Consider the following 27,821-nt stretch of genomic DNA (forward strand, 5'->3'; position numbering starts at 1 on the left):
CTTGCCTCACAAGCACAAGGACCTGGGTTCAATCCCCAATACTGCAAAAAAAAAAAAAAAAAAAAAAAAAAGAATGGCATTTTCATCAGGCATGTGGGGGTAACATGGGGGAAGAGCAGGATGGATCCTCTTTCTTTATTTTTACAGACTGTATTTTGATCCATTGTACACAAATGGGGTACATCATTTCGCTTCTGTGGTCTCCTCTCCTCATGTAACTTCAGTGGTTTCCTTCCTATTGACTCTGCATTTCTTCCTTCTCTTTAACTGAAACTCTGTCCTGGTCTCCCCCATAGGTCAACAACAACAATTCCTTCCCCGACTGAGCTCCTTGCTGGCCACCCTCAGGCAGTTCAACCCCCCCACCCCCATCAGTCACCTCTTCCCTCCATCCTGCCACCCCTCCATCTTTCCTAGTGCAGTGAACTTCACAGTTATCCTCACAGACTTAAAACCCTGGTATGAATCTCAGCTCACATTTTCTACTCAGCCAGTTGTCCGCTTGCGTGGAATCTGTTTCTCACATTTGTCCGTTCTCTGACGAGTCCTGGCATGGCTCCTCTTGGCTTTAGTTTCTCCTTTCTAACCCATCTCATTAGTCAGCCAGATTAATATTCCTGAAATGCACCCCTGATGTCCCAGTCTTCAATATTGTCTTCTGAGTGAAATTTAACCTCCTTCTTCTGGCATCTCAGAACTTCCTTCATCTCGTTCCACAGTGCCTTTCCAACTAATTTAGGATGTTTTCCATACATTCAGAGGCTATATTCTAAGCATTAAGAATGAATAGGTTCCATGCTTTTGGGTAGTTTCCCCTTATCCCTTATGTCCTTTCCCCATTCTCCTCAGTCCTTGGCTCATCTCTCTGGAAGCCTTGATAGCAAGCCCATCAAGCTCCATGTCAGTCTCACTGCCATCCGTGCTACTTGTTCCCTGTGTTGCATGCCATTCCACACATACATTCCTTACTCTGCAGCTGAGCCAAACGGTGACTTGGGGTGAGTTCAACCTCACATTCCTAAGCCACCCCAGGTAAATACACAGTCTAAATAAAAGTGGAGTCTTGCTATTATCAACAAGCTTCAAAATGATTTCCCACTGATTGCCTCCCACAGATTGCCACCCTTAAGCTCTACCTGTGTGGAAAGTTTGGAGTCTCTGGTTTCCTCTAGACTGGCAGAGCTTTGAGGACTGGACTCCTCTTTCAGTCCACCATGGCACATGGTCAGGGGCTTGGAAAATATGGCTGACTAGGAATGTTGATGACTGAATATGTGAAGGGATGGATGAATGAACACATGAAAGCCACAGCACACAGATCCCCTTCAGATGTTCTTTTTTCCCACTTTTCTCCATGAACATGAAACATATTTTTGTTTCTATCTGATTGGCTGCTTTATTTTTTTAAATTATTTTTTTTATTTTTGCAGACTGCATTTTGATCCATTGTACATAAATGGGGTACATCATTTCGCTTCTGCGGTTGTGTACGATGTAGATTCATACCATTCGTGTAATCATCCATGTACGTAGGGTAATGATTGGCTGCTTTAGAACAGTGCCGGAGTCTCCATTAATAACCTCCATTTCCTGTCTCAGCTACATGAGAAACAGCAGAGAGCCTGCAGCTCTAGGCAGGTGGCACATCTCCCCTACTGTCTAGACCACTGACTCCAGCTCACATGCAAGGCCTTCACCTGCTGTCCCCATGCCATGGCCCCTCTGAGGGAGCCCCAGGAGTGTTCTATTTTTTCTCTGTCTGTGCATGGGGAAGCTCCTGTTTTATCTTCCAAGTTTAATTTGACCTTGAGAAAAGCAGGGGTCCCACAGTACCAGTTGGCAACTAATTCTACCATCCCCCAAGTTATCAAGTCAGTGAAATGCTGAAGTCAGTCACATAAAATGATGTAGTATTTGCCTAGAACCTACAGACAGCCTCCTATCTACTTAAAATCATCTCTAGATTATGCAGAACACCCACTGTAATGTCCACGCCACACAAATGGTGGTTACACTGTTTAGTTATGGAGAATAATGATCAGAAAAAGAAGTGTGCACATGTTCAGTGCACATGCCACCGTGGTAGGCCCAATTACCTTGGGCTGCAGGTGGTTGAATCCATGTGTGAATGTGTGGATTTGGAGAACGGGCCATAAATAAGGAAAAATTACCTGAAGATAAAGACTGGGTCTTCGTGGTGTTGACTTCTCCAGACTCCCTTCATCTCTCTCACTGCCTTAGTTCTGGGCTCCAGTAAGACAGTTACTTACCTCGTCAGGCCTTGGCCTAGTCTGTGTCTTCTACTGGAATATTCTTTTCTACGCTGCCTTTTCTGCTGCCTAATTCTTCCCCTGGCCAGCTACTCTTGAGCCTTTAGATTCAGCTTGGATGTCACTCCTTCAGGAACCCCTCCTGACCTCCCTGGCCTGTGCTCGCCTCCTTAGGTTCACGTCTCCTGTGCCCACACTCTGCCTGGTGCTGGCCTTAACCCAGTGCTCCTCTCACTGAATTGGAATTGCTTGTCCCTCTTCCTTCCTGGTCTGTTCATGAAGTCAGGGCTTCCCATTGTCCCTCCTGGCCTGCTCCATGCTCACACATGCGGCAGGCACTTGGCAAACACAGGCTGAATGAATGGATGGAGATGTGGAGGGAGAGTGGTTACGTGAATGGGCAGTGAAATAAGCGGTAGGGTATGGACTGGTCAGTCATTGCTGCAGAATTTTGCATGACAATCACGGGCTCTCAGTGGCATTCGGTAACAAGTGTTTATTGCTCGTGTGTCCAGAGCCATCTGGAGGTCAGCCGGGCAGCTCTGTTGATCTTGGCTGGACTCGCGTGTTTTTGACTGAGGTGATCAGGGCAATGCAGCTCCGCAGTTTACAGCTCTCACTCTCCCACCCGGCTTAGGCACATGCCCTGGTGATGGCACAGTGCAAGAGCAAGAGGACACACTCCCGGCCTCTCAGGGCCCAGGCTGGAGCTGGCACAGCACAGTCTATTGAGAAAAGCAAGTCATAGGCCACCTCAGATTTAAGGGGGAAGAGTGGAGTCTACCCCATTAGTGAGAGAGGACTTGTCACACGGCATAGAAGGGGGTTCAGGGAGGGATTGAAGTAGTGGGGCCATTCTTGTTTCCACTCGTCACACTGGGCACCAAGGTCCTGGGTTGGAATTCACAACTAACTAGGACCTTTGGAAGTCGCGGGCTGGGGAGATAGCTCAGTTGGTAGAGTGCTTGCCTCACAAGCACAAGGCCCTGGGTTCAATCCCCAGCACCGCAAAAAAAAAAAAAAAAAAAAAAAAAGTGGAAGTCGCATGTGTCTGAAGGCTTCTGGAGCTTCAGTTTACCTGAAGATAAAGATTGGGACGTGGAGAGCCACCTCTCCTAGAGGTGCTTGGCTAATATCACTGGGGAGAAGTGTGGGGCTGTGGAGAAAGTGTAGACCATGAGACCAGGAACCTGCTCAGCAGCCTCACGGCCCAGGCTCCCTACATTGTAAATTGGAGGCTCTGTGGGCTCATAAATAATGGATGTAAATGGGTTTTAAAAAGCATCAAGCATTATGTGGTTGTAAGGTATTATTAGGATTGGGCACCACCTTTGCCAAAACAGCTATTTGAGAAGTCTGGCTTCACCCTGTGGCACTTCCTCTGTCTCCCCAGATGAGATGATTGGTAGCAAACTGTCCTGAAATGATGTTTCCATGGTCCAAGAAAATGACAAATAAGACTGCCTAGGAGTTCATTTTTCTGCAGAACACTAAGAGGCCCTGCCGGCAGAATTGCTGGTGATTGTATCCCAGGTTCCTCTGCTTGTTGTTTGCCTAGTGTAGAGAAATGCTGGACTTGGTGGTTTCTCTGGGATGTTTTCTTTTTCTAGTCCCTCTTGGCAATCCCATCAGATAAAAGTCAGTGATTCTGGAGAAGAAGCAGGCATTTCCTCCCTTCTAAAAGTTTATGGCCCTGGGCGATTATCTAGGACTTCTCCGAAGTGTGATTGGGATGTTCACTTGGGTGCTGGAGCTGAACTGGATGGTGGGCTTTTCTCTTGCTGGCTTTGGAGGAAGAAAATGAGCAAAACTACTGCCTGTCTCTGGCTCTGGAGGCAGTCAGGGGATGGAAGGCGGGGCTCCAGGCCTTTCATTCCCAAACTCAGAGAAGGGATTCTGAAAGGGGGACCTGCAGGACAGGAAGGAGAAGTGGAGTGGAGTTTGCAAGTGAATTCTCAGGGTCCAGGTCCCCATATGAGCACCCCGACCCCCACCTTGCACGACATCATCTGTGGCTGCAGCTCAGGTCACATTCTTTTCTCCGGGAGCCTTCAGGTCTCTGGAGGGGCATTTCTCTGGATGGCTGTGTGTAAACACCTGGCGCAGAGTGTGTTCCATTCCCACAGTGCTCTGACACTTCCAGCTGAGAGCACATTGTTATTTTTCTCTTCCCTCTCTCATGAATCATTCTGACTGAGACCTTCCCAGGGAAGGTTCCATCTGGCCAAGGATTCTGTCCCCAGAATCATGGAATCTGTTGCACTGAGGGGCCAGGAGGCAAGGGCGACTGGGAGTCGGGGGTGGGGAGATTTAGGACTGGGCTCACCCATTCCTGGGCTCAGATTGTGGCCTTGAGGAGCTTGTGGTTAACTGAGCCTCGGTTTCCTCATCCATAAGCCCCTCTGGGTTTGCGGTCTGGGTTTAAGGAGACGAGGTGTGGAAATCTGCCTCTCTCCAGTGGATTTTGGAGCTGATTGGTGGATGACCAGCCCTGAGCCTACTGAGTCTTCACCCCACTCCTTTGGTGGTGGACATGACCCCAGATTCTTGTCCTCTACAGAAGGGGAAATCAAGGCACCAAGCAGGCTCTGACCTCTAGAAAGCATTTCTCCTGTTGTGTGTTTACTTCTGGATAGGAGAGCGAAAGTTGGGGTGTGTTCTTGGGCAAATCATTTAACCCCTCTGAACTTCAGCTTCTTCTTTAAAACGGGAATAGCATCACCTTCCTTGCTTAGAAATAAACTTAGAAATAACATGGGTGTAGTCCGCCATCGGGCAGGCACTTAACACACAAAGTAGCTGGGTTAATTTCACAGCCCACGCATCTCTGCTCTTACCAGCTTGCTGGCACAAGAGAGTCACACTGGAATTCCATTTCTGCCACTTGTGCAGGTGGCCAGAGTGGGGTCTCCAGTTTCCAGAGGGTTTGCACATGTGCCATGATCAAGTCTGCTCCTGCTGAAGTTGACCTCTGTTTGCTGCGAGGCACCTCCCTCTTGCCCCTGCTGGAGGTACCCTGGAGGAAGTACCACTTCTGTTCCAGTTCCTTTTCCCATTGCTGCCCGGCAACATCCTTCCTGGAGCTACCATGTTCCTGTTAGTCTATGTTTTCCTGAGATCATCTCTGTTCCAAGCCAAAGGGCAGATAAAGCCCTTCCCTTCACTCTGCCAAGCTTTATTGTGAAACCTCATGGTACCTCCATGAGCCGTCAGCACTGGACCTTGAAGTAGGAATAAAGGAGTTCCCAGGGGAGGGGTAAATGTGTTCTCCTATTTTACATAGACACACCTCTTCTCTCCAATGAACTTACTTTTCATTGGTGTATGAAATCAGTCATACACGGTGGTGCTGGAGTCGCCTGCCTTCATCTCCAACTTCAGTTTGGGCTGGAAACTCCCTGATATTACAGCAGCAGCATCACATGGCTGCCTGTGTCACCACAAGCTGCTGGTGGACAGGATTCTGAACTGGACACTATAAATGAAAAGTAGTGCTAATAAGAGATATAAGAGAGCAAGAGAGCTTTAGTGTGTTAGCTTTGGGTTATTGTCACAAAACACCCGAGATAATCAGGTTATAAAAAGAAAAGGTTTGTTCTGGCTCACAGTTTTGGAGGTTTCAGTCCATGAACAACTGGCTCCGTTGCTTTAGGTCTGTGGTGTCCCTTTAATGGTGGGAGCACGTGGTGGAACAAAGCCATTCACCTCATAGGACATGAAAAAGCAAAAGAGGAAGAGACTGGGGTCCCACAATTCACTTTAAGGACATGCCCCCAATGACCTAAAGCATACCACTTGGCCATGTCTTTTAACCCTCCTGTGCCTCTCCCCTACAATAACACCAAGCTGGGCATCCGGATGTTAACACGTGGGTCTTGGAAGATTCAAACTATATAGCACCTTGCATTTCAAACTGGCCTATGGTACTGCATGCATGGAGCTCATATAAAAATTAGTAAACCAGAATTTGTCGGTCAACACATGGAATGTCATCTTAATGGAAGGAGCTTAGAAAATATCTCTTAGTAGAGTCTCCTTGTCAATAACTCTAGTGTTGCAGTAGTTTCCTAATTGTCCTCCCTGTCTCCTGTGTCCTCTGCTGGCAATTCACTGGTCCCCCATGCTGCCACCAAGTTTTCCTGTAACATTGACTGTGGAGTAAAGTCTAAACCCCTGAATGTGGTCTTCAGGGCTGGTCGCCATCTGGATCTCAGAAACCCTTTCCTCCTGAGCTTCTCCCACATCTGGGTAAACTTCTGAACTCCTAGCCTTGCCAAACCCCTTGCCAGCCCCTGAACATGCTGTGAACTTCTAGACTTTAGGGTTGTTGCCTCTTTACCCTATTCTTCGTGCTCTCCCCTCGCCTGGTAAACTCTTATCCAAGCTGAGATGCCCCATGAAGCCTCTTGGATCCTTTTGGCTCAGACCATCTCCCTTGTTTCCTTTGTGATATATCCCATCTGAGCATGCCCGTTTTAGCTCATGGTAACGTTGCACTCTGTTATATCTTTTAGTCTGCTGAATTCCTTGTGGGAAGAGCCCCTATCCATCCCATTGTTGGGCCCTCTTGTCCTAGTACAGAGCCTGGCAGATGCTAAGAAATGTTGAATGAATGTTTAAACAAATGATCAAATATAGAAATAGATGTTAGATAGGAACTGGGTTCTCCATGTGTTTGGAGGGAGAATTTTAATATTTTAATAAAACAAAATTTTATAAGAGAAAGGAAAGTATCCATGAGATTTCCAGGTTTAGGTAGAACCAAGATAATTTTTGTACCTTTCCTGAGTATTGTAGTAAGACCTGATAGAGTTTAAGTCAAGCACTTAAAGAAGAAAGAAAGGAGGAATCTATGGGCATGAATAACAATGGCTTTTTGAGTTTAAACCTTTGAAGTGCATATGTAACATTAATTGAAAAATCGGGCCCTGTGAGAAGCACTTTGCACATATAACTTCATTCAGTGCTCTCAACAACACCTTGAAGGAGTTACTTGATTTCTGTAAACCTGGTTTTCCACAAGTGAGATAAAAATAGGAGTTAGGAGAGGGGGTAGAGGTAGAGAGAAGAAAAGATCATTCCAGATAGAAGAAATAGCAAGTACAAGGCCCTGAGGTGGAAAAAAATTTGGTAAGTTCCAGGGGAAGAAGGAAGTCTCAGGAGCTGGAAGGTAGAGAGCAAGGGGCAGATGGGACAAGACGAACCCATAGAAGGGGAAAGAGACTGCACCAAGTAGGGTCTTGAGAGCCACTTTAAGACCTTGGTCTGTGTCCTAAAAGCACATTAAGGTTTTTAGTCATTATTCCCAAAATGATGACAATCTGTTGAAGGATTTTAAAATGAAGGTAAAGAAGGGGAGAGATAGGAACTTGCTGATAGTAGCACAATTTAGATTTTTTTACCTTTCAAAGAATTGTTGGGGGCTGGGGTTTTGGCTCAGTGGTAGAGCGCTTGCCTGGCATGTGTGAGGCACTGGGTTCAATTCTCAGCACTCCATATAAGTAAACAAATTAAAGGTCCATCAACAACTGAAAAATATTTTAAAGAAAGAATTGTTGGAAAATATTGCTAAGAGCATTAAATTAAAAAGGGATCTGAAGGCCAGCTTAGGAGACCATTGTGATTGTCCAGGTCAGAGATGACAGGGACCTTTACTAGGATGGTGGCCAGGGGGATGGAAAGAAATTGACGCATTTAGAAGTGTCGGGAAATAGAACAGATAACAATTGGCGATAGGTGGGATGAGGACAGGGCAAGGAGAGTAAGGGTAATGACCAGTTTCTCTCTTGAGCAAGGAGGGGAACAGAGGTGCCATTGCCTCGGATAGGGAGCGTCGGCAGGAAATGTCAGGAGAATTTTAGGGTAGGAATTGGGAGGCCATCTCGTGGCAGCAGGGCTGGATGGAACTCCTTGGGAGTGAATGCTGCTGTGCTGATCGCTGAGGTCATAGGATTTCTGAAAGGAGGAGACCCAGACTGCCCCGCTTCCTGTCGGGGGCTTGTGGAGCCGTTATGATGCCTTCGTATGGGCCTTACGACGAGGCTGGTTTTACGGTGTCTCCCAACCTTTCAGACAGGCGCTGAAGAAGAATAAGTGCCAAGGGCATTTGTGTCTCTGCCACACGCCTGGTTGATATGTTATTTATTTCCTATTATGGAGTACTTTTAGTACAAAAGGCTTGGTCCTGGCAACTGGAATGCAAAATTCAACGGCATTTCCCCAATCAGCCAACCCCCAGCAACCTCCTTCCTTCAGAAGGGGGGACATAAGGTGGCGAAGGGTAGGGAACAGGCAACACAGTGGAACTAAGAATCTGTTATCCTCTTGCCAAAGCCACTGTGTGGGGAAACCCACTTTGTACTGGGGAGAAATGACTGGAGGCCAGAGGAAGAGTAAGAGGAAAGGTTAGGGCCTGGGAGGCTGGAGTTCAGAGGCCATGCAGTTGGTGCAGGTGGCAGGCACTTGGCCTACCTCTAGGGATTCCTATAGTCTGTTAAGCCTGATTTAGGCCAAAACAGGGCACAGAGATGTGTTTAGTTTCAGAAAACGCCCACTTGATTGATGTCCATTGGTTTCTTAATGATGGACTGGACCTCAATCCAACTACCCCACTTTCTGCAGAATTCCGGGTCCACATCTTGGTTCATAGGAGGCCCACAAAACCCATCAGTCAACTGACCAACTAACCTAGAGCAGTAAAACCATTCATCCAAATCTCACAAAGAATTATGGCCCAAGCAGTGAGTGGTGCTGCCAAATAACAAGCTGATAAACACCAGCATTTTTTTTTTTTTCCTCTTTGGTAACAGGACCCAAGACATTAAATAGGAGCTTGGCAGAGAGTTCCACATTGCATTAAAGGGAGAAGTCGATTTATATTGGGGTAGTAAGTGGTCACTTCGAGCCGATGTGTGCATGCTTGCATTCCTGCTTGACTACTGAAATTTGCTACAGTACTGGGAGAGCTGTCTCTGAAGGCAGCCTTCAGCGTTTCCTGTTTGGTTGATCTTGTGTCAGTACTGCAGTCCGTGAGCATGAAAGCAGAATTCTGGGCTGATTTGCAGGTAGTAGATTCTTTTTATTTATTTATTTATTTTTTACAGACTGCATTTTGATTCATTGTACACAAATGGGGTACATCATTTCATTTCTATGGTTGTGCACGATGTAGATTCACACCATTCATGTAATCATACATGTACATAGGGTACTGATGTCTCAGTCCATCATTTTTCATAACCCGCCTCCCTCTCATTTCCTTCTACATAATCTAAAGTTCTTCCATTCTTTTCTCACTTTCCACCCCCTCACCCCCATTATATATCATCAGTCACTTATCGGGAAAAACATTTGGTCTTTTGTTTTCTGGGATTGGCTTATTTCACTTAGCATGATATTCTCCAATTCCATCCATTTATTTGCAAATGCCATAATGTTATTCTTTTTTGTGGTTAAATAATATTCTATTGTGTATGAGTTACAAATTGGTGCAGGCACTCTGCAAAGCAGTGTGGAGAATCCTCAGAAAACTTGGAATGGATCCACCTTTTGACCCAATTATCCCACTCCTCAGTTTATACCCAAAGGACTTAAAATTAGCATACTACAGTAACGCAGCCACATCAATGTTTATAGCAGCTCAGTTCACAATAGCTAGATTGTGGAACCAACATAGATGCCCTTCAACAAATGAATGGATAGAGAAACTGTGATATATATATGCAGGTAGTAGGCTTATAAAATAGTAATAAGCTTGCCAAGAAGAATCAGACCCATTTGTAAACTTTGATTGTTTACAGAACTCTTGTGTGTGTGTGTGTGTGTAATTTGATTTCACCATAATTCTTAGGTAGGTATTATTAATCCCAATTTTCAAATGAGGAAACAGATGAGTTTAGTGTCTTGAGGCAGGTCTGGAACTAACTCAGAACTCATTTTTCTCATGTCTGAAGTTGAGTATGAAATAGCCTCTTATGGTTTGAATTTTGAATTTTCCCCCAAGCATCCTTGTGTTGAAGGATGATCCTCAGCTTGGTGCTACTGGGAGGTGGGGTCTCATGAGTGGAGGTTAAGTATTTGGGGACGTGACCTTAAAAGGGATCTTGGGACTCCAGCCCCTTCCTGTTTCTCTTTTTGCTTCCTGGCTGCCATGAGTGAGAAGTTTCCTTTGCTCTGTGCTCCCACCATGATGTCTGTCATCACAGGCCTGAAGGCAATGGGACCAAGTGACCATGGACTGAAACTTCTGAAACCATGAATGAAAATAAATCTTTCCTCTTCTTAAGTTGATTTATCTCAGGTATTTAGAAACAATAGTGGAAGATAACAAACACATAACTTTACCAGATCATAATGTGTACATACTCTGACATTACCTACTCTGAGGCTTACAACCCCATTATTAAGCCATTAGACAACTATAATAATTTTGTATTTTTTTTCTGAGGCTTTCCCTCAAAGCTTGCTGGACTTAGCACTTGAAGGTACTTCCCTGGACCCTTTTTATTATGTTTTGCCTTACTCCATCTATTCCAAGATGCAGAGAGGGTCTCCTGAAGAGTTTATATTCAAAGGTCACTGATTTACAACATGATTTAATTGTGATGACTCTAAGGACTTGATTGATGTGCATGATAAAAAATGAGATTCTTTCAAATAACCAGGCCCACTCACTGACCTCAAAAATCAGACCTCCGCTCTGGGTATGGAATGGATTGAGATTACCTTTGACAATCTTTGCAGAGCTTTACAAGGTTAAAAAGAAAACACACACACACACACACACACACACACACACACACACACACACACACACATGCCTGAAATCAAATCCTTCATGTTTCTCCCTCTCTTTTCTGAAAAGCAATTGGCAAGAATATGCAAAGTTGCCAGGATGAGGTCACAGATCATAACTCATGTGACTTTTAGACACATAAATCCCTCAGCCTGCTGTACTGATTTTCCATCCCATGGCTAGCCTCTGGGAGCAGTAGCTGCAATGAGCATGACATTCTGGGACTTCACTGTGGCCTTGGTCATTCTTCCATGTGGCATTCTCATTAGGAGGTCTGGAAACTCATCCTGCATCCTGTTACTGTCAGGTGAATGCACACATGGCCAGAGGCAACTTTTCAGCATGAGTTATTGTGGTCCAGATGGAGGCACTTTGGGACAGTGGGGCCACCCTGCTCTGGGTTTGAATCCAGCAGGGCCAACATTAGCTAAAGTTTTACTGGGAAAGTTTCCTGGACTCTTAAGCTGAAGGCTTCAGATGGTTCATGTTAGCAATTATAGCATTAAGTGAATTTCAGTGTATTTTGTCAGGTCTTGTGTTCTTTATAGTGCTTTCCACTGGGTCTCTAAGTACATTTTTTGTCATCTGCCTAACTCTCGGGGATGTTTGAGATTTTCACCTCTAGAAGAGATGCTACCCTACTATGCCCAGCTATGGCCTTCCCAGGGCCTATTGCCCCACCTCATGACAGAGGAGTGATGACTATTATGAGGAAGACTTGGAGAATAAAGAAAAGCACAACAGTTAGAACAGGAGTTGGCCACCTCTGGCCCACAGGCCACATGTGGCCTCTTGCCTGTTTTTGTAAATAAAGTTTTATTGGAACATCCATGTACATTCATTTCTGTACTTCCTATGGCTACTGTTGTTCCACAAGGGGAGAACTGAGTAGTTGCACCAGAGACTGTGTGGCCTCCAAAGCCTAAAGTGTTTACCCTCTTTCTCCTCATGGAAAATGCTTGCCAAACCCTAACTTAGTGACAGGTGCTGGTACTGTGGTGACTTCCTTTCATAATAACAGGGCAGAAAGGACTGGGATACGGAGAACTGGGACAAGAGCTAAGCCCTGGCCACGCTGCTGGGAGACCAGAGTTCGTACCACACTGGGGTGATGCTGCCTGGCCACTTTTCTCTTTCGTGTGTGGGCCCATCCCTGTTTCATGAAGTGAGGAATGAGTACTACTGATGGCATATATGTGGGATGAGTTCAGGGGGTTCACTGAAGCGGAACTAAGTAACGTTGACTCACAGAAAGAAATAACACTGTCCCTGTTCATCCTCCTTCCACCCTTCTGATGACCTTCTAGAGAAAATCTCCCTTAGATGCTGGTGTATCTTCAACACTTCCTCAATTCCTACCAAATTCCTTTTATCCAGAAGAAAGCAGATCTTGGGCTAAGGAATTGTGGTAGAATACTAATAGCATTATTTTGTGTTTGCTCTATTTACTATTTACAGTTGTACCTCTCCTTAATGGCAAGTGATTTGGAATTTTCGATTTATAGTGGTACCATAAAGCATCCCATGAAAAAGTGAAGTGATTTAAAGAAATATTTTAAATAAATATAGGACTGATGGTTTCCAGAGAGGCACACTGTGATGATGCGTGAAGTCTGGGGAAGGCCTTAGAAGTTTCCAGGCTGGCCCTTGGGCTCTCTGGTTTCTGTTTTAGCTCTCTCTAGGAAGAGGATAGAACTGAAAACATAAAGAGAAGCATCCTTAGCCAGAGGACGCAGCTGGAAATTCTGCATTAATGAATTCTGATCTCTTCCCATTTAAATGCATCTGGTCCTTCAGGGACCACTCACTGGGCAGCAGAGCTGTGAATATTAATCTTGTGTTGAAATTGATCACGGCCCACTGTAACTTGGAGACTTTGGTAGGAGGAGGCCTGGACTCATTCTGGCTGATCTTTTCCTTTCACTGAAAATCTGGAAGGCATGGCAGCAACTTCTGTCTGACTTCTTCATGGGAGGGGTGCCTGGGATTCGGACATGGCACATATGCTGTGGGAAACTCTCCTGCCCACTTTGCTTCCTGTTGCCTGATTCCTGCCTGGGGGAGCTGGGTTAGCCATCTGAGTAGGAGAACTCATGGGGCTGATGACCTGGGTCCCTGCTTTTGGATCATGGTGGGATGTGGGACTCTCCCATCTCTCATCTCTTCCCTGCAGCCACAGATGTACATTCAGGGATGTATAATGGTAATCTAGTGAGTTTGGGACCCTACCATTTCCTCTTATGTAGGGGAAGATTTTCCTGGTCGATAGTATCATTGTCATCATCATCATCATCATCATCATCATCGTCGTCATCATCATCATATTAAAACATCATCAAAAAACAATTATTTGCTAAATAACATTTAATTTTTCAAAACTTTAGCCCATCTACCATGCTTCCTTTCTAGGGCATGTGGTGGTGTGAAGTGGAGGGGGAAATGCCAATCATTTCACCCAGTACCTTCGCAGCATATATATATATATATATATATATATACACCCCATTCTCCAGAAAGCTGCATTCAGATGTTGCCAACTCAGTATAATGCATATGGCAAGCTCTCTGGCAAGTTATGCAGCCAGATGATTCAATATTTAGGTGAAATTAGGCAAGTCACCTCACTTTTCTGTGCCTCAGTCCCCTCCAAATGCTGTATTCAGGGAGACAACTCACAGAAAACACTAAGATTCATAAATGCCTGCTCTTAAATGCTTCTATTTTGCAAATGGGAAAAGCCAAGGCCCAGAGAGGTTAAATGATTTACTTAAAGTCACACAGCTTGTGAGTGTTCAGACCAGTCTCTGAACTCAGCCAAGTCCAATCCAGCTCTTGGCCCTACAGTGCCAGAGGCCTGTTTATCAGGGCCGAGGCAGTGGTAAGTGCTGAGAATTGGCCCTGTTCTGGAGCCCTAAGGAGCAGGACCAAAGGTGGGTGGCACCTGGCAGAGCCTCCGGTGGATTCTGCAGTCAGGCAGGCCTGATGTGAATCCTGTGATTCAGACAGCCCCTTTTCCTTCTTTGGGCCTTAATTTCTCCTCTGATGATACCCACCTTTTCTTCTGTGGTGGATGCAAACTGGCTTGACTTGTAAAGGTTAATAAAAGAAGGGCTGGTGTCATTGGTAGGGGTCTTTGGTTCAATGAAGGAGAGAGAGGAAAACAATGCGAGGTGCCAGGCACTGGCTAGCGTCTGCTGAGGGAACTGGAGGGACACGAGAACAGAGGAGCTCTCTCCCGATCACCAGGATGGCTCCAGGCTTCACGCTGGGCGGGGCGAGCTGGCGGCTGCCCATCCCATGCCCAGGTTGCCGGTAATGCGCGGCTGTGTCTGGTGGTGCAGCTGATGCCCTGTATAGCTGGAGGCGGAACCCGGGTGCCTTCAGGCCGTGGGATTTCAGCCAACTGCCGACTCGTTCATGTATGGGAGGTTGGAGAAGGACCAGGCAGGGATGGTCGTGGGGTGACATACCCCTCCTTGCAGTGTTGTGCACCCAGGTGGTGAGATGGTGCCGGGAAAACACCTTGCTCAGTGCCCAACACCCAGTTCTCTTTATGCCTGACTAGAGCAACAGGAACGGCTCCTTTACTGAGACCTTACTATGTACCACGTGCCATGTGAGGCTCTCTGTGTGCTTACCACATCTCACCCTTTTGGCCTTCCAACCAGGAAGCTATCATTCCCAGAATCACAGAGAAAACAGAGACTCAGAGAGCCCTAGTGACTTCCCTCAAGTGGTGGCAATCAGATTTGGACCCCAGTCAGACTCCCCCAGATATATGAGCATGTGCCTTTCCTGCTGGGTCAGACCACCTCTGTGGAGAGCTGTCTGTCCAGGGTCCACTAGGTGTCTGGTCATGTTACACACATTATTTCTAGTCTGATCCTGGTGACCATCCTGCAGGGTAAGAATAGGTACCTGTCTTTTACAGTTGAAAAAATAGTGACTCACCTACCCAGGGCAAGACATAATGCTCAATTTGTGCCAGTGGTTTCAAAGTCCACAATCTGCTCAGTCTATCCATGGGGCCACACTCTTTTCCCTAATACTGGAGTTGAAGGGCAGGGAACCCCTCAGGATGCTGGGCCTTGGGCTGGGCAATGAGAGCCTCTGTCTTTTTGCTCTTGGGGGGTTTGCAGACTCTATTACACTGCTCTTGTTGGAGGACATGTGCACGTTCTGAGAAATAAAGCAGGGTCATCCCTTCCTTTCAGGACCTTATTTTCTACTTCAGGAAATGAGAAATGGCCTCAGGAAGCAACAACGATAAACAATAACCATAGCTAAACTCTATGAAGCCTTGAGCACAATACTGTCTGATTGAAGTTTCTGCAGTGAAAGAAATACTCTGTAATATGGTAGCCATAAGCCACACGTGACTTTGAGTGTTCAAAATGTGGCAAGTGTGACGGGGGAATGAATTCTTTTGAAGAGCCACATGTGGCCTGTGGCTGCTGACTTGGACCATGCAGAGGCAGTGTGTGTGTGGAGCTCAGCGCTAGGAGCTTTCTCTGCATTATCACTTATTGTTCTCACAACAATATGAGGTAGATTATTATTCTTCCCATTTTACAGAAGAAACTGAATCCCAGGGAAATGTGGAAGCCTGCCCAAGTTCTTCCAGCTGAACATGTGGCACGGTCAGGAGTTGAACCACCTGGGCAGGTGACCCAGAGCCCATTACATTGTACTGCAGAGGTGAGGTTCCCTTCCATAATGGGAAGACCTGAGGTCAAGGTCAGGATGCCTTGGGATGGATACGATGACAACTAGGCATAGGCCTGGTGCCTACAGCACCAAGATGACAGGTGAAGTGTGAGTAGAGACCGGAGATGGGGTGGGTTGAGATCCCTGGAAGGGTAGACCTGAGGAGCTCAGGGGGAAACAGCTTGGCCTGAGGATCTGGTGATGGTGTTTCCTTGCTCCCCTTGCTCTGGGTTTGACCTCTGGCTCTGCCACTTTCTGGTGGCCCTGGACAAATCACTTCCCCTCCCAGAGTCTCAGTTGGCTCATCTAGAGAAGTGATAAAACCGCCAGCCTCATAGGGTATCTTGATGATCAGGTGAGATCATGCCTACAGCTGATGAGATGTTGCCAGCGGTGACATTCTGTACGATCTGTCTGCATCCTCCTAGCATTTCCCCAGGGGAAAATGAGCAGAGGCAGCAAACTCTCTCTTGATCTTAACTTTCCAGTTGAGTTCAGATGGTGAAAGTGGGTCCTCTCCATCCCAGAGGGTACCAGAAGAGTCAGATTAGAATTGGAGTAGGGTCCGGGAGCTGTATTTATTTATTTATCATCATCAGATGCCTCTTTTTAATCCAAGAGGAGCACCTGCATACTGTGGACAGAGGCCGCTGAGGGCATGTTGGCACTCTTAACTGGACAGACCTGTTAGACAGAGCTGCGACTTTGGCATCAAGTTTCTGGTTTTGTCTGATTTTATTTTCCTTTCCCTTTCGATTATGGAAAATTTCAAACATGACTGTAGTAAAGAAAATAGTATAATAAGCCCCTTCCACATATCCACAGCTACAACTACACTTCAACAATGAACTAAGTCAAGGCCAGTTTTGTTTTACGCAAACCTGTACCACTGGCCCTCCTCCCCAACTATGCATTATGCAGCAGATCCAGGCATGTCTGCTTTTTAAACGATTCCTCTGACCCTCTCATGAATTTCACCTGGGAGTATAGATTGGTGCAGTTTCAAGGGAGGGCAGTTTAGCAATCTCAGACTCCTCCCTTAAATGCCTTTTGGTCTGGCCTTTTCACTTCTAAGAAGGTATCAGATATCATTATCCATTATGTATATGTATTGAAATGTCACACTGTAGATATGATGCAGTTACCATGCATCAATTAATAAATATACTAAAGAAGAACATTCATACAGAGGATATTCCTGCAGATGTGCAAAGTAAAGCTTATATGTTGTTACTCATTCCAGAGTTGTGTTGATAGTAAAAGATTATAACCAACTTAGTTGTAAAAGATTATAACCAACTTGTAGTTCAGCAAAGGGAAATGTCTAAAAATTTTTAGAGTGGAATTTTACAGTGTCAGAAAACAGTGAGGAATTTCTGTATGTGAGGATGTGGACTGGTCTCCAGGGTGAATTCTGAAAAGGAAAAGGTAGGGTAAAGAACAGTGAATGATGCGTTATAATATGTATCCCAACAAGGAATTAGTATATTTGAAACACACATCTCCACGTGCCCATGGATATATGACCTTATTACTGTGGAGTGCACATGAACTTGGGACCTTGGTAGCTTTGGTGGAAGGGGACTTAATGGAAGCAAGCTTGGTGGAACTTGGTGGAAAGGGGGAATTTGGTGGAGGCTGGTGGAAAGGGATGGGAGAGTCTTTTCTCTGCCTGCCCTTGTATCTTTTGAACAATTTCCTATTTTAAAATAGAATTCCTTTTTTTCCTGTAAGCCTAAAAAACGTATCAATTTTCATAAAAGGTATTTACCCAAATAAGTTGAAAATGTACATTCACACAAAAACCTGCACACAGATATTTGTAACAGCTTATTCATTGTGGCTCTGAATCGGAAGTAGCCAATTGGCAAATGAATAAATGAACTGTGAACATTATTCCATACCGTGGAATAGTATTCAGTGATGAAAAGAGATGAGCTATCAAGCCACAAACAGAGATGGAAGTGCTCTAAATGCATATCACTGAGTGAAAGAGGCCAATCTGAAGAGACAACATGGTGTATGATTCCAACTCTGACATTCTGGAAAAGGCCAAACTATGGAGACAGGAACAAGATCAGTGGTTTGCCAAGAGTTTGGAGAGGAGAGGTGGAGAGAAGGGGAGGGATGACTAGATGGAGTAGAGAGGACTTTGAAGCTGGTGAAACTATTCCATAGGGTGTTGTAATGGAGGAGATGTAAAAATGTACAGACTTACAGGTGTGCAAACTCCAGGAGTGAGCCCCGAATGTAAAGTAGGGCTGTTGAAACATTTTAAAATAACATACTACACTAATGCAAGATGTTAAGAATAAGGAAACCAGGCAGGAGAGAGGGGACATATGAGAACCCTGAACTTTATAGACAATGTTTTGGTAAACCTGAAACGGCTCCCAAACTAGTCTATTCATTTTAAAAAAAATTCCAGATTGACTTGAAGATGAAGAATTTCTCTGCTCTTCTGCTCGTGAGGCTTTGATTATCAGGAGCTGGGAGTGGCCCTGGGCATTATCATAGGTGACATCACTGGCACAGGCAGGCACAGCCATCTTTAGTGAGACTTGCCTGGAAGGTGAGGAGGAGCTTGACGGGGGTTGGCTAGACAGCTGCAGATTCTTTGATCTGAATGCCAGAGGACTTTGACTTTGATGCCATAAGCGATGGGGAGCTATGGAGAATTCTATCAGGAGAGTGACACAGATCTGTGCTTCAGGGGACTAGGGTGGCAGCATTAGTTCTGCCCCTTCTCTGGGCCTCATGCCCCAGTTGGTGCAAGTAGGAGGTCATCTTCGGCTCAACAGTTCTGAGATCAAAGCCTGTCCCAGACTCTCCTTCCTCTCTCTCCACCCCCCCCCCCCGCCCCCGCTTTATTTTTCTGCCACTCAGTGCTGTGCTGAGGATGGTTCTGTCCTCTCAGGGGAATGTCAGCTGAATGAAGGCGCCTTGGGAACAATTCTGTTGTATTTTATGTTTTGTTTTCCTCTCTCTTTGAAATCTTCAAGGAGAAAAGCCAAATCCATGGCAGATCCTAGCAGCAGCTTGGAAGGGAGTTAGAGGTGCCGAGATGGGCAATCATGTCCCCTGAGGGTTGCAGACCAGAGCAGGCTACCGAGATGCTGCCACCAGAGCCTTTCCTTGGTAAACCTTGGCTCTGAGCTGTCCAAAATGCTAGCAGGGTTCATTCAGGCCCCTCCTGGAAGGTCCCCGCTGGTTGTGTGAACGAGGGAAGTTCTCTGCTCCTTCCAAACTTTCTTTCATCGCGATGTGATTTATGAGCGTTTCCTCTAAAATATGAGAACACTGGCTCCCGATGGTACCCCGGAAGGGAGGAGGCGGGGGCTGCGGCATTTCTAGTAAGGAAGATCCCTCTGGATCCCCATCTTGTCAGGAGGAGGACCCAAGCAGCAGATGGGCAGAAGGTGCTCTTTGTTTTGTTTTAATCTGGAAAACAAGGCTAATCCATGGAAAACAGGCCACGAAGCTGTGCAGGGAAATCAGTCTGTCAGTGTCGAGAACATTATCGTCACTTTTCTGAGGTCCCTGGGGTTGATTCCTGGCTCTACTGTGTAGATGTCACAGGCTGGTGACATCTCCCAGGCCTCCACTCTCTTGCCTATGGGAAGAAAGTGGGGACACTAGGAAGCACTGCCCGTGGGGTGAGGGAAGCACCTGAAGAGCTTGGGCTGGGCCTGCGACTCTCCATGCGCTGGCACTTACTGTCGAGATCATGATGACAGCAGATGGTCTAAAAGCACTGGAACAAAACATGGAAAGTGTTTTAGGTTTGGTGTGTATTGTGTGTGGTGTGTGTGGTATATGTCGTGTGTTTTGTGTGTGTGTGAGCTGAGACCCTCATAATTACACTTCGCGTTCTTGGGGCAAAGACACTGGATAAAGGGGAAGGGTGGTTTGCTGTATAGATATTGATGCCTTGATGATCAACTGTGTTCCGAGACAATCTGCCCTCAGAGCTTAAATTTCTTTTGAGGAGATGGGCAGATATGACATGCACACATGAAGGAATGACAGACAAGCACACCAAAACGGAACACTCCCCGGCAGCCTGAGAGCAATTGGGGCGGGGAGGGGGTGTGGGGGGAAGTTGAGAGGAAGCCCCAGGGTGGCAGCCGGGACCTTGTGGGAGGAACTGTGCTTGACACAGGCTCCAAAGCTGTGGTTTTTCTGCTTTTTTGGCTGCCTGCCCTCTAAATGAACTTTTTTGGGGAAAACAATCTCTTCCCCTTCACACATTTTAACTTGACACCTAAAATGTTTCATTCTGAGTAGCTACAAAGGATGTATTTCTGCCATGTTTTAAATATTGACATCTTAGAATAACATTACACTACTCTCCCCAAAATACATCAAATTGAACTGGGTGCAGTGGTGCATGCCTGTAATCCCAGCCATTTGGGAGGCTGAGGCTGGAGGATTGTAAGTTTGAGGCTGGCCTCTGGAACTTAGCAAGACCCTGTCTCAAAATAAAATAGGAAAAAGCTGGGGGTGGGTAAAGATGTGACTCAGTGGTAAAATGCCCTGGACTTAGTCCCCAGTACCACAGACAGACATCATCAAATGGAAACAAGTAACAGCAATATTTTACTTTGTCTTTTTATTGAAGTATCATGTAAATAGTAAAAGGCACAGATTTTAATTGTGCAACTCAATAAATTTTGACAAGTGTCCCTATCCCCTAAATCAAGGTGAGGGACATCTCCAGGTTTCTGGAAAGCATCTCGTGCCCCCTCTCAGTCAATAACCCCTCAAAGGTGACCACTTGTCTCATCTCTACCATGACAAACTAGCTTTTCACAATCTCATTTGTTCTGGCTGCTTTCAGTAAATGTGAGGTCTGTGGGTTTCAAGAATGCTCTGTAGGTTAGCAGTAGTACATTCTTTTCATTGTTGTATAGTATTCTACTCAATCATTATCTCTCATTTAAAAAATTCCTTCTACTTTTACTGGACATCTAGGGCCATTTCTAATATTTGGCTCTTAAGCTACTATTCTTATATATATTTTTGGGTGGAAATAAGTACTGATTTCTTTTGAGTATATATATTTGGATTCCTTCATAATTCTGTCTGCTATCCCCTGGGGGGACATTTTTGTGCTACAGAAAGGGTCTGCCCCAGTTTGCAGATCAACTCTCAGAAGGATGCTAAAATGATGCTGGTTATTATTTCATACAAGTGCACATTTGAGCAAGTGAGATTGGACATTGCAAGGACCAGCTGAATGGTTTGGAGGCTCCATTGGGAGAGAAGTCCTGAGCAATGAAGTCTGGGACAGGATGCTGGATGGCTTTGAATTCTGGGCTAAGGAGTTGGACTTAATCTTGAGGCAGAGGGGAACCCTGGGGTATTTTTGAGTGAATTTCTGGTGTGAGCAGAGTGCTTTGGAGAGACGGGTCTATTGAGAGCTTCAGGAATGTCAGGAAGGGGTCACTGCATGGGGGTGGTGGCAGTGTAGCACTACGGGCTTGAAGATGAAACTGGTTGTGGTCATTAGGATTTGGCTGTGATTTTGAAGTCTGACTTCCAGCTCTTGAACTTTTGTCCTGGTTGTACAGACCTGGTTTGCCCCATCATTATTTCCTGAAGTGGGCTACATTCTTCTAGTGGTACTTAAGATGTTACACACAGAGTTCAAGGTAATTTAAAGCAGAGCACAGACATGGCCTTGAACAACACTGAAACCCAAGAGCAAGCGGCATCCCCTTCACAGCCCTTTCTCTGTCTTCACTGCACCTGGAGAAGATCTTTCTTTAGCCTCTCAGGCTGCCATTTCCCTTTTGTTGCTAAAGAGCAAGCAGCTGAAGCAGAGGCGCCTTTGATGAACAACAGTGACTAGAGAGGATCGCACAGAAATTTTGTTTTTGTTGAACTCATTTCCTATGTTCTAGACTGCTCCTAGTTCTCCATTTAAGTGATGCACAACTTTTCATTTTAAGTAAGTTCACGTCAGTAAGAAAAGTAAATCCATCTACTAGATCATATGGAAGAAATAATCATTTAGCTGGTGGCATGTGGGTATGGTAAAAATTGTGGTAGTGGCATGCAGTGACTCAGGTTTGGGAACATTGGGTTAGATTGAGTGGCCAAAATGGCAAGTGTCAAGTCTTTGCACTAATGTTCTGCGAAGCAAGGTCTGGGTTCTGACCAAGGTCCCAGAGCCTCTGGTGGTAGTGGGGGGGCTGCAAGGCGGGGACTGCTTAGATCGCACACAGTGCTTGGGCCAGCATTGCTGGGTCAGCTGGGTAGGTCCAGAGCCATTCCCACCAGCAGCCTAACTAATGTTCAGCTCCTTGCTTCTGCAGAGATCCGTACACAGCTGGTCGAGCAGTTCAAATGCCTGGAGCAGCAGTCAGAGTCGCGGCTACAGCTGCTTCAAGATCTCCAGGAGTTCTTCCGCAGGAAGGCTGAGATTGAGCTGGAGTACTCCCGTAGCCTGGAGAAGCTGGCTGAGAGGTTCTCCTCCAAAATCCGCAGTTCCCGGGAGCACCAGTTCAAGTGAGAAGTTGGCTGGGGGTGGGGAGGCCCCAGGAGAGGGGGGACCATGCTGGGCTGGGCTAGTCGTTGGCAGCAAAGCATGCTGGGACTTGGAAGCAAAGGGCGTCCTGTGAGGTGCTGGGTCTGCAGGTTACCTACATCTCGGAGCCTCAGTTGTCCTCATGCATAAAGTGAAAAACCAAAACAGTTCTTACCTGGGTTGCTGCAGAGAACGAGTAGCTCAAGGAAAGGTTATAAACAGTAAGCGCTCAATATTGCTTTTATTTTTACTATCCTATCAAGTTATAAACAGTAAGCGCTCAATATTGCTTTTATTATTACTATCCTATCAAGTTGTAAACAGTAAGTGCTCAATATTGCTTTTATTATTACTATCCTGTCACGTTATAAACAGTAAGCACTCAGTATTACTTTTATTATTACTATCCTATCAAGCCCAGGCATGGAGTAACTTTCATTTCCACCCAGATGAGACCCCTGCCTCATTTCAGAATGGCCAGACCCTGTCTAGTTGTATTTTAACTGGCACCAGCCAGCCCTCTTCTAAATTCCTCCAGCACAATGACCTTAAAATTTCTTCTTCTTGGAATGGGTTCTCAAAGCATTCCTCTTCCTTGCTCCCCTGGAGGACCAGGGTCCCTGGACTCTTTCCCTGCCTTATTTACTAATTTATGACACACAAACCCTTCCCAGTCATGATTTCTCACACACCAAGCTCTGAGTGTGCAGAGGCTCCGTCTGACTTGGTGGGCTGAGAACCCTGCAGCTACGATTCACAGTCCTGGCTGAGCTGACTCTGGATCATCCTCTCCTTGGCTCCCTGGGTTACAGAGACAGGGCAGTAGGGAGGGCTGGGGTCCCATCTCCTGTTTGCTCCTTCCTCTTGATTTGGAGTCAGCTCTCTCCCCATTCTAAGTGTGCACACTGGAGAGAGGGAGAGAGGTGGGACTAGGGGACGTGTGGGGGTAGGAGGAGGTCCCTTGCATGGCCTGTAATGAGCTCTACCAGCCCCCCATGGGTTCATTAACAGAGCCAACAGACAGAATGGAGCCCCAGCTGGCAGTCGGGCCAGGCGGGCTGCTTGTCACACTGTGAAAGTCTAATTAGGGTGTCGCCCAGGCCAGTGCAGCTGGGGCAGACCCTCTGCACAATGCTAATGTGCTCATGCAGCCCCTGATGGCTTTTGGAGAGCCTCTAGATCATTTTGGACTCACCTTTGACTCCAGGGCATTGAGTGACCCCTAACTGCCTCTTGTTTGGAGATCAGGGCACAGAAGTTGTGCTGTGCCCTGGGTCCTTCATCCTGACTGCCCCGAGATGCCTTGTCCTATTGTCTACAGAGTCTTCATTTAAGAGTTTTCAGGCCAAGTAGCTTCTCAGTCTTGGGTGCAGGGCTTAGGACTTGTTTTATTCTCACTGCACTGGGCCCAGTTCTGGGTAGAAATGGGATGTTTGTGAATAACAGGAAGGGAGGGAGGAAGAAGGAAAGGAAGGAGAGAAGAAATGGAGGAAGGCAGGCAGGAAGGGAAGAAGAGAGGGAGGAGAAAGGAAGGAAGGAGAAGACCAGAAAAGAAGGAAGAAGAGAAGGTGGAAAGGAGGGCTGAAGGAGGAAGGAAGGAATTTACTTGGTCTATACAGTCCCTGGGTGATTGGGTTCAGAGAGGGAATCTGTCTGTTCAGATCTCACAACAAATTAGAGGCAGAGACCCGGGTCCCTTTCCTCTGAATTCAGTGCACTTCTCTCTGCTCTGTGGGCCATGTCCGGTAGCTGATCTCTGTCCGCCTGTGCAATGGGAAAAGGTACAGCTGCCAGGAGGGGCTGTGTTCAGGGTTCCACTCCCCTGGGCTGAGTTCTATGTGGTGCAGGAGTCAAAGAAAGGTTCCAGCGGTAACTCTGCGTCTCCCTGGGACAGGCTGAGCATTTGGAGAGTAATATCATCATGTTTCTTTTCTAACAGCACATACTTCTACTCTAACAACCCTGACACTTTTGCTCTTTTATAATCCTTGATAATAACCCAGGGAAGTAGTGAGGGAACCCATGGTTTTATCCCAAGCAAACTGTGAACCAGAAAAGCTGACCCAGGGACACAGAGTGAGTTGTTGGGCTTGAGAATCCAGGGTTTCTTAATTCTAGGTGGGCTTCTCTCTCCAGGAAGTCATGGGGTCCTTCATTTACTTAAAATACATGTATTGAGAACCTCTTGCTTCCTGGGACTGTGCCCAGTGCTGACAATACTAAGATAAACAAAGCACAGTCTCCGCTCTTGAGTATTGAGTCAATAACATAGCTCAGGGATGCTGTATTTGGGCATGGTTGAGTCAGGCACCCAAGCTGCTGTGCCTTCGAACCCTCAGCCCTCGGCATTTAGATGTCACTTGCTCTGGAAACTTCCCCTGTCTGCCAATAATATTATCATTCTTATTTACTTATTCACCTGTTATTTTCTGAGCATCTACTGCATTCCAGTCTTCAGATCTATGGCGGTGAACAAAATAATCTTGGTTCCTGCCAGGATGGAATTTACATTTAGTGGAGGAGATAATTAAAGGATGAAACATAAAAAGCTAAATAAAAGAAAGATAAACTTTAATCAAATGATTGCCAACATACTATAAGGTGAAGTGTTCTGGTTGTCTGTGTAATAGCAACATGCCCACATTGGTCTCTCCTGACTTAATGGGTCAGGGATGTGGACAGGGCTTAGTGGGGGTTATTCTTCTGCTTTATGTGGCATTGACTGGGATTGCTCATTGATACTCACCTGGTGACTCGTCTGTTCTAGAGGGTCCAAGATGGCTTTACTCACATGTCCAATGCTTTGATGGGTATAGCTAGAAGTCTGGGCTACCTTCTTCATGTGTCAGACTCCAGACACAGTAGCCCAGGACTGGGAGAGAGAAAGAGGGCAGCCATGGAACTCTTAAAGGCTAGTCCTAGGACTGGCCCCCTGGATCCTGTTGGTCAGAGCAGTTTTAGCTCTAGCTCAGCTTCGTGGGAGGGGAGATGAAGCCCTCTTCTCATTGGAGGAGTGTTAAAGTGTTGCCAGCACTCTTTCATCCCGCATACTGAGTAGTATGGTCATTATTGCATTGAAGACTTCTGGAGGAAGTGGTGTTTCACTGAGACCTGGGAGATGAGAGGGAGCAGCTTTTGGGACAGTCTGAGGGGGAGGAAGCCCAGGTGACAAGAACTAGCTGAGGGAGCCTGAGAAGTCCATGAGGCTTGCAGGTAGCGGGTAGCATGATCTAGTTGGTATTTTTCTCACTCCTGGCTTGGAGGGGCTGAGGATGGAATGGAAGAGACTCCAAGGGTGTGGGTGCAGCTCCCTAGGCAAGAAGTAATCAGGGTCTGGGGGCAGAGCAGAGATGGCAGGCAAAGTGAACAGCGGTTGGGAAATCTTTCAGAGGTGGGAAGGAGGAAGGGAGAGGAATCAAGGGTATTGTCGTCTGCTGACTTGGGATGGAAAGAAGTTGGGGAGGAGAGCGAGGTGGAGTCACCAGCCTGAGTTGTCCTTTTCTGATTACTTGTCTCTCCCTTTGAATAGGCACTGCAAGCTTTTATGTGGCAGAGAGAGTGGCTGGTGAGCTGAATGGGGTCTCTAGCACCTAGTGCAAGTCTTGGCACATGTTGGCACCAAATGTTGAATGAACGAATGAAATTCAGGTGGTGATTAGAATTGCTGGGGATGCGTGTAGACTGTGTTTTTTTCCCACCTTAGGTACTGAGTGAGGCCATTTGGGCAAAGTGTCACTCACTGAAGTGCCTGACACCTGGCACTGTGTTGCTGAGAGGACAGAGTAGACTTGACAGTGGTTTTCCTATCCAGAGAATGGACAACAACAGAAGGCTAGAGCTGGTTCACAAAGCTTGGACAGACGGTAGCTTGTCAGCAATGCAAAATCTTGGGCCTCGCCCCTCACCTGGGGTGAGACCCAGGAATCTGCATTAACAACCCTTCCTGGGGGTTTCAGTGTCCATTCACATTTTTCCCCTCTCAGTCTTGGGGCTTTAACCCAGTAGCACTCTGCCATTGAGTTACATCCCCAGCCCTTTTTTTTTTTTTTTTTTTTTTTTCTTTTAATTTTGAAATAGAATCACACTAAGTTAGCAAGTCTGACCTTGAATTTATGGTCTTTTAGGCTCTTGAGTTGTTGGGGTTACAGGCTTGTACCACTGTGCCCTGCTGTCCATTCACTTTTAAGAGCCACGCAGAATGGTTTTCTAAATGATAAATGTTTTACAACTTGCTTTCAGGCTGCGCTGGCCTTCCCTCTTGCTCACCAGCATAAGATCCGCAGTCCACTGCCCTTTCCAGGTCAGGCCTAACTTAAGCTTAGCTGCTTCTTTTGAGGGCCTGGAGCTGGAATGCCTTCCTGGCATGAAGGGTGGCAATTAGTGTGCCTGAAAACCTGCCTCTTGAGTGGATGTCTGGCCCAAACAAGTTGGGTGGTGGCATGAAGATAGAGTATTCCTGGGATTAAGTTTTTTCTAAGACACCCAGTACTTTTTTTAAAAAAAAGTATTTTTAGTTGTAGATGGACACAATGCCTTTATTTTATTATTTATTTGTATGTGGTGCTGATGATGGAACCCAGTGCCCATGATGTGCTAGGCAAGCACTCTACTAGTGAGCTACACTCCCAGCCCAAAGTACCAGTACTTTAAGATGTATGCTAAAGAAAGACAGAGAAATAAGCCAAACCCAAAAATAAAGGCTGAATATTTCTCTGATATGTGAATGTTAATTCATAATAATGGGGTGGGGGGGCTAGGGAAGAACAGATTTACTTTAGATTAGGTAGAGGGGAATGAAGGGAGTGAAGGAGGTAGGAGGAGGGAATGATAGTAGAATGAACCAGACATTATTACCTCATATACATGTATGACTGCATGACCCATGTGATCCTACAATATGTATGATCAGAAGAATTAGAGATTACACTCCATTTATGTATGAGCTATCAAAATGTATAAATGCATTCTACTGTCATGTACAACAAATTAGAAAAAAATTTAAAAAGAGAGAGAGAGGCAGAGAGCCAAGAGAGAAGGAAAGAGAGAATGAGAAAAAGAGTTCTGTGTTTGGGGACCATTGGCTATTCTTATCACCCTCTTAAAGGTTCCCAACATGCCTTAGCATATGAAAGACTGACAAGTTTTGCAGTAAATAAGCCTGTTGCCTTCTTTGTGAAGCTTTTGACCATGGAACTTTCTCTCCATAATATTTATTAGTATTTCACCCTTTAGCACTCCTTGGGACCTAATTTACAAAACTCTGCTCCAGGCAACCACCAGTTTCCTCCCTTAGAACTGATGTTCCAATGCTCCAAGTAAACAGTGCTCCATATTTAGAGCCCCCTTGTATTCTGGTCCCTCCATTTTTGATGGTCCTCAACTTCCTGGGGATATACCTGATGAAGATGCACTATCCAGAGGGCCTTAGTATTGCTCGCTGTCATTTGGACCACTGTGGTGGGTGGATGGGGGCTGGCATCAGGGCAGTCTATTCAAATATGCTGAAAATGTTTGGGGGA

General features: G+C 46.1%; 1 protein-coding gene across 5 annotated transcripts in view; it reads left to right on the forward strand.

Annotated features, from left to right (window-relative positions):
* SRGAP3 (SLIT-ROBO Rho GTPase activating protein 3) overlaps positions 1 to 27,821 on the forward strand; it is a 257,580-nt gene that overhangs the window by 108,078 nt on the left and 121,681 nt on the right. For all 5 annotated transcript variants that reach the window (XR_013760829.1, XM_079122072.1, XM_079122073.1 and 2 more), the window contains exon 2: positions 22,091 to 22,283. Coding sequence is in view for 4 of the 5 variants with exons in the window: in XM_079122072.1 (XP_078978198.1) it covers positions 22,091 to 22,283 (193 nt within the window). In the remaining variant the exon portion in view is untranslated. The remainder of the gene's footprint in view (positions 1 to 22,090; positions 22,284 to 27,821) is intronic.

The sequence above is a fragment of the Sciurus vulgaris genome, assembly GCF_902686455.1.
Source record: "Sciurus vulgaris genome assembly, chromosome: 19".
In the NCBI taxonomy this organism is placed as follows: domain Eukaryota; kingdom Metazoa; phylum Chordata; class Mammalia; order Rodentia; family Sciuridae; genus Sciurus; species Sciurus vulgaris.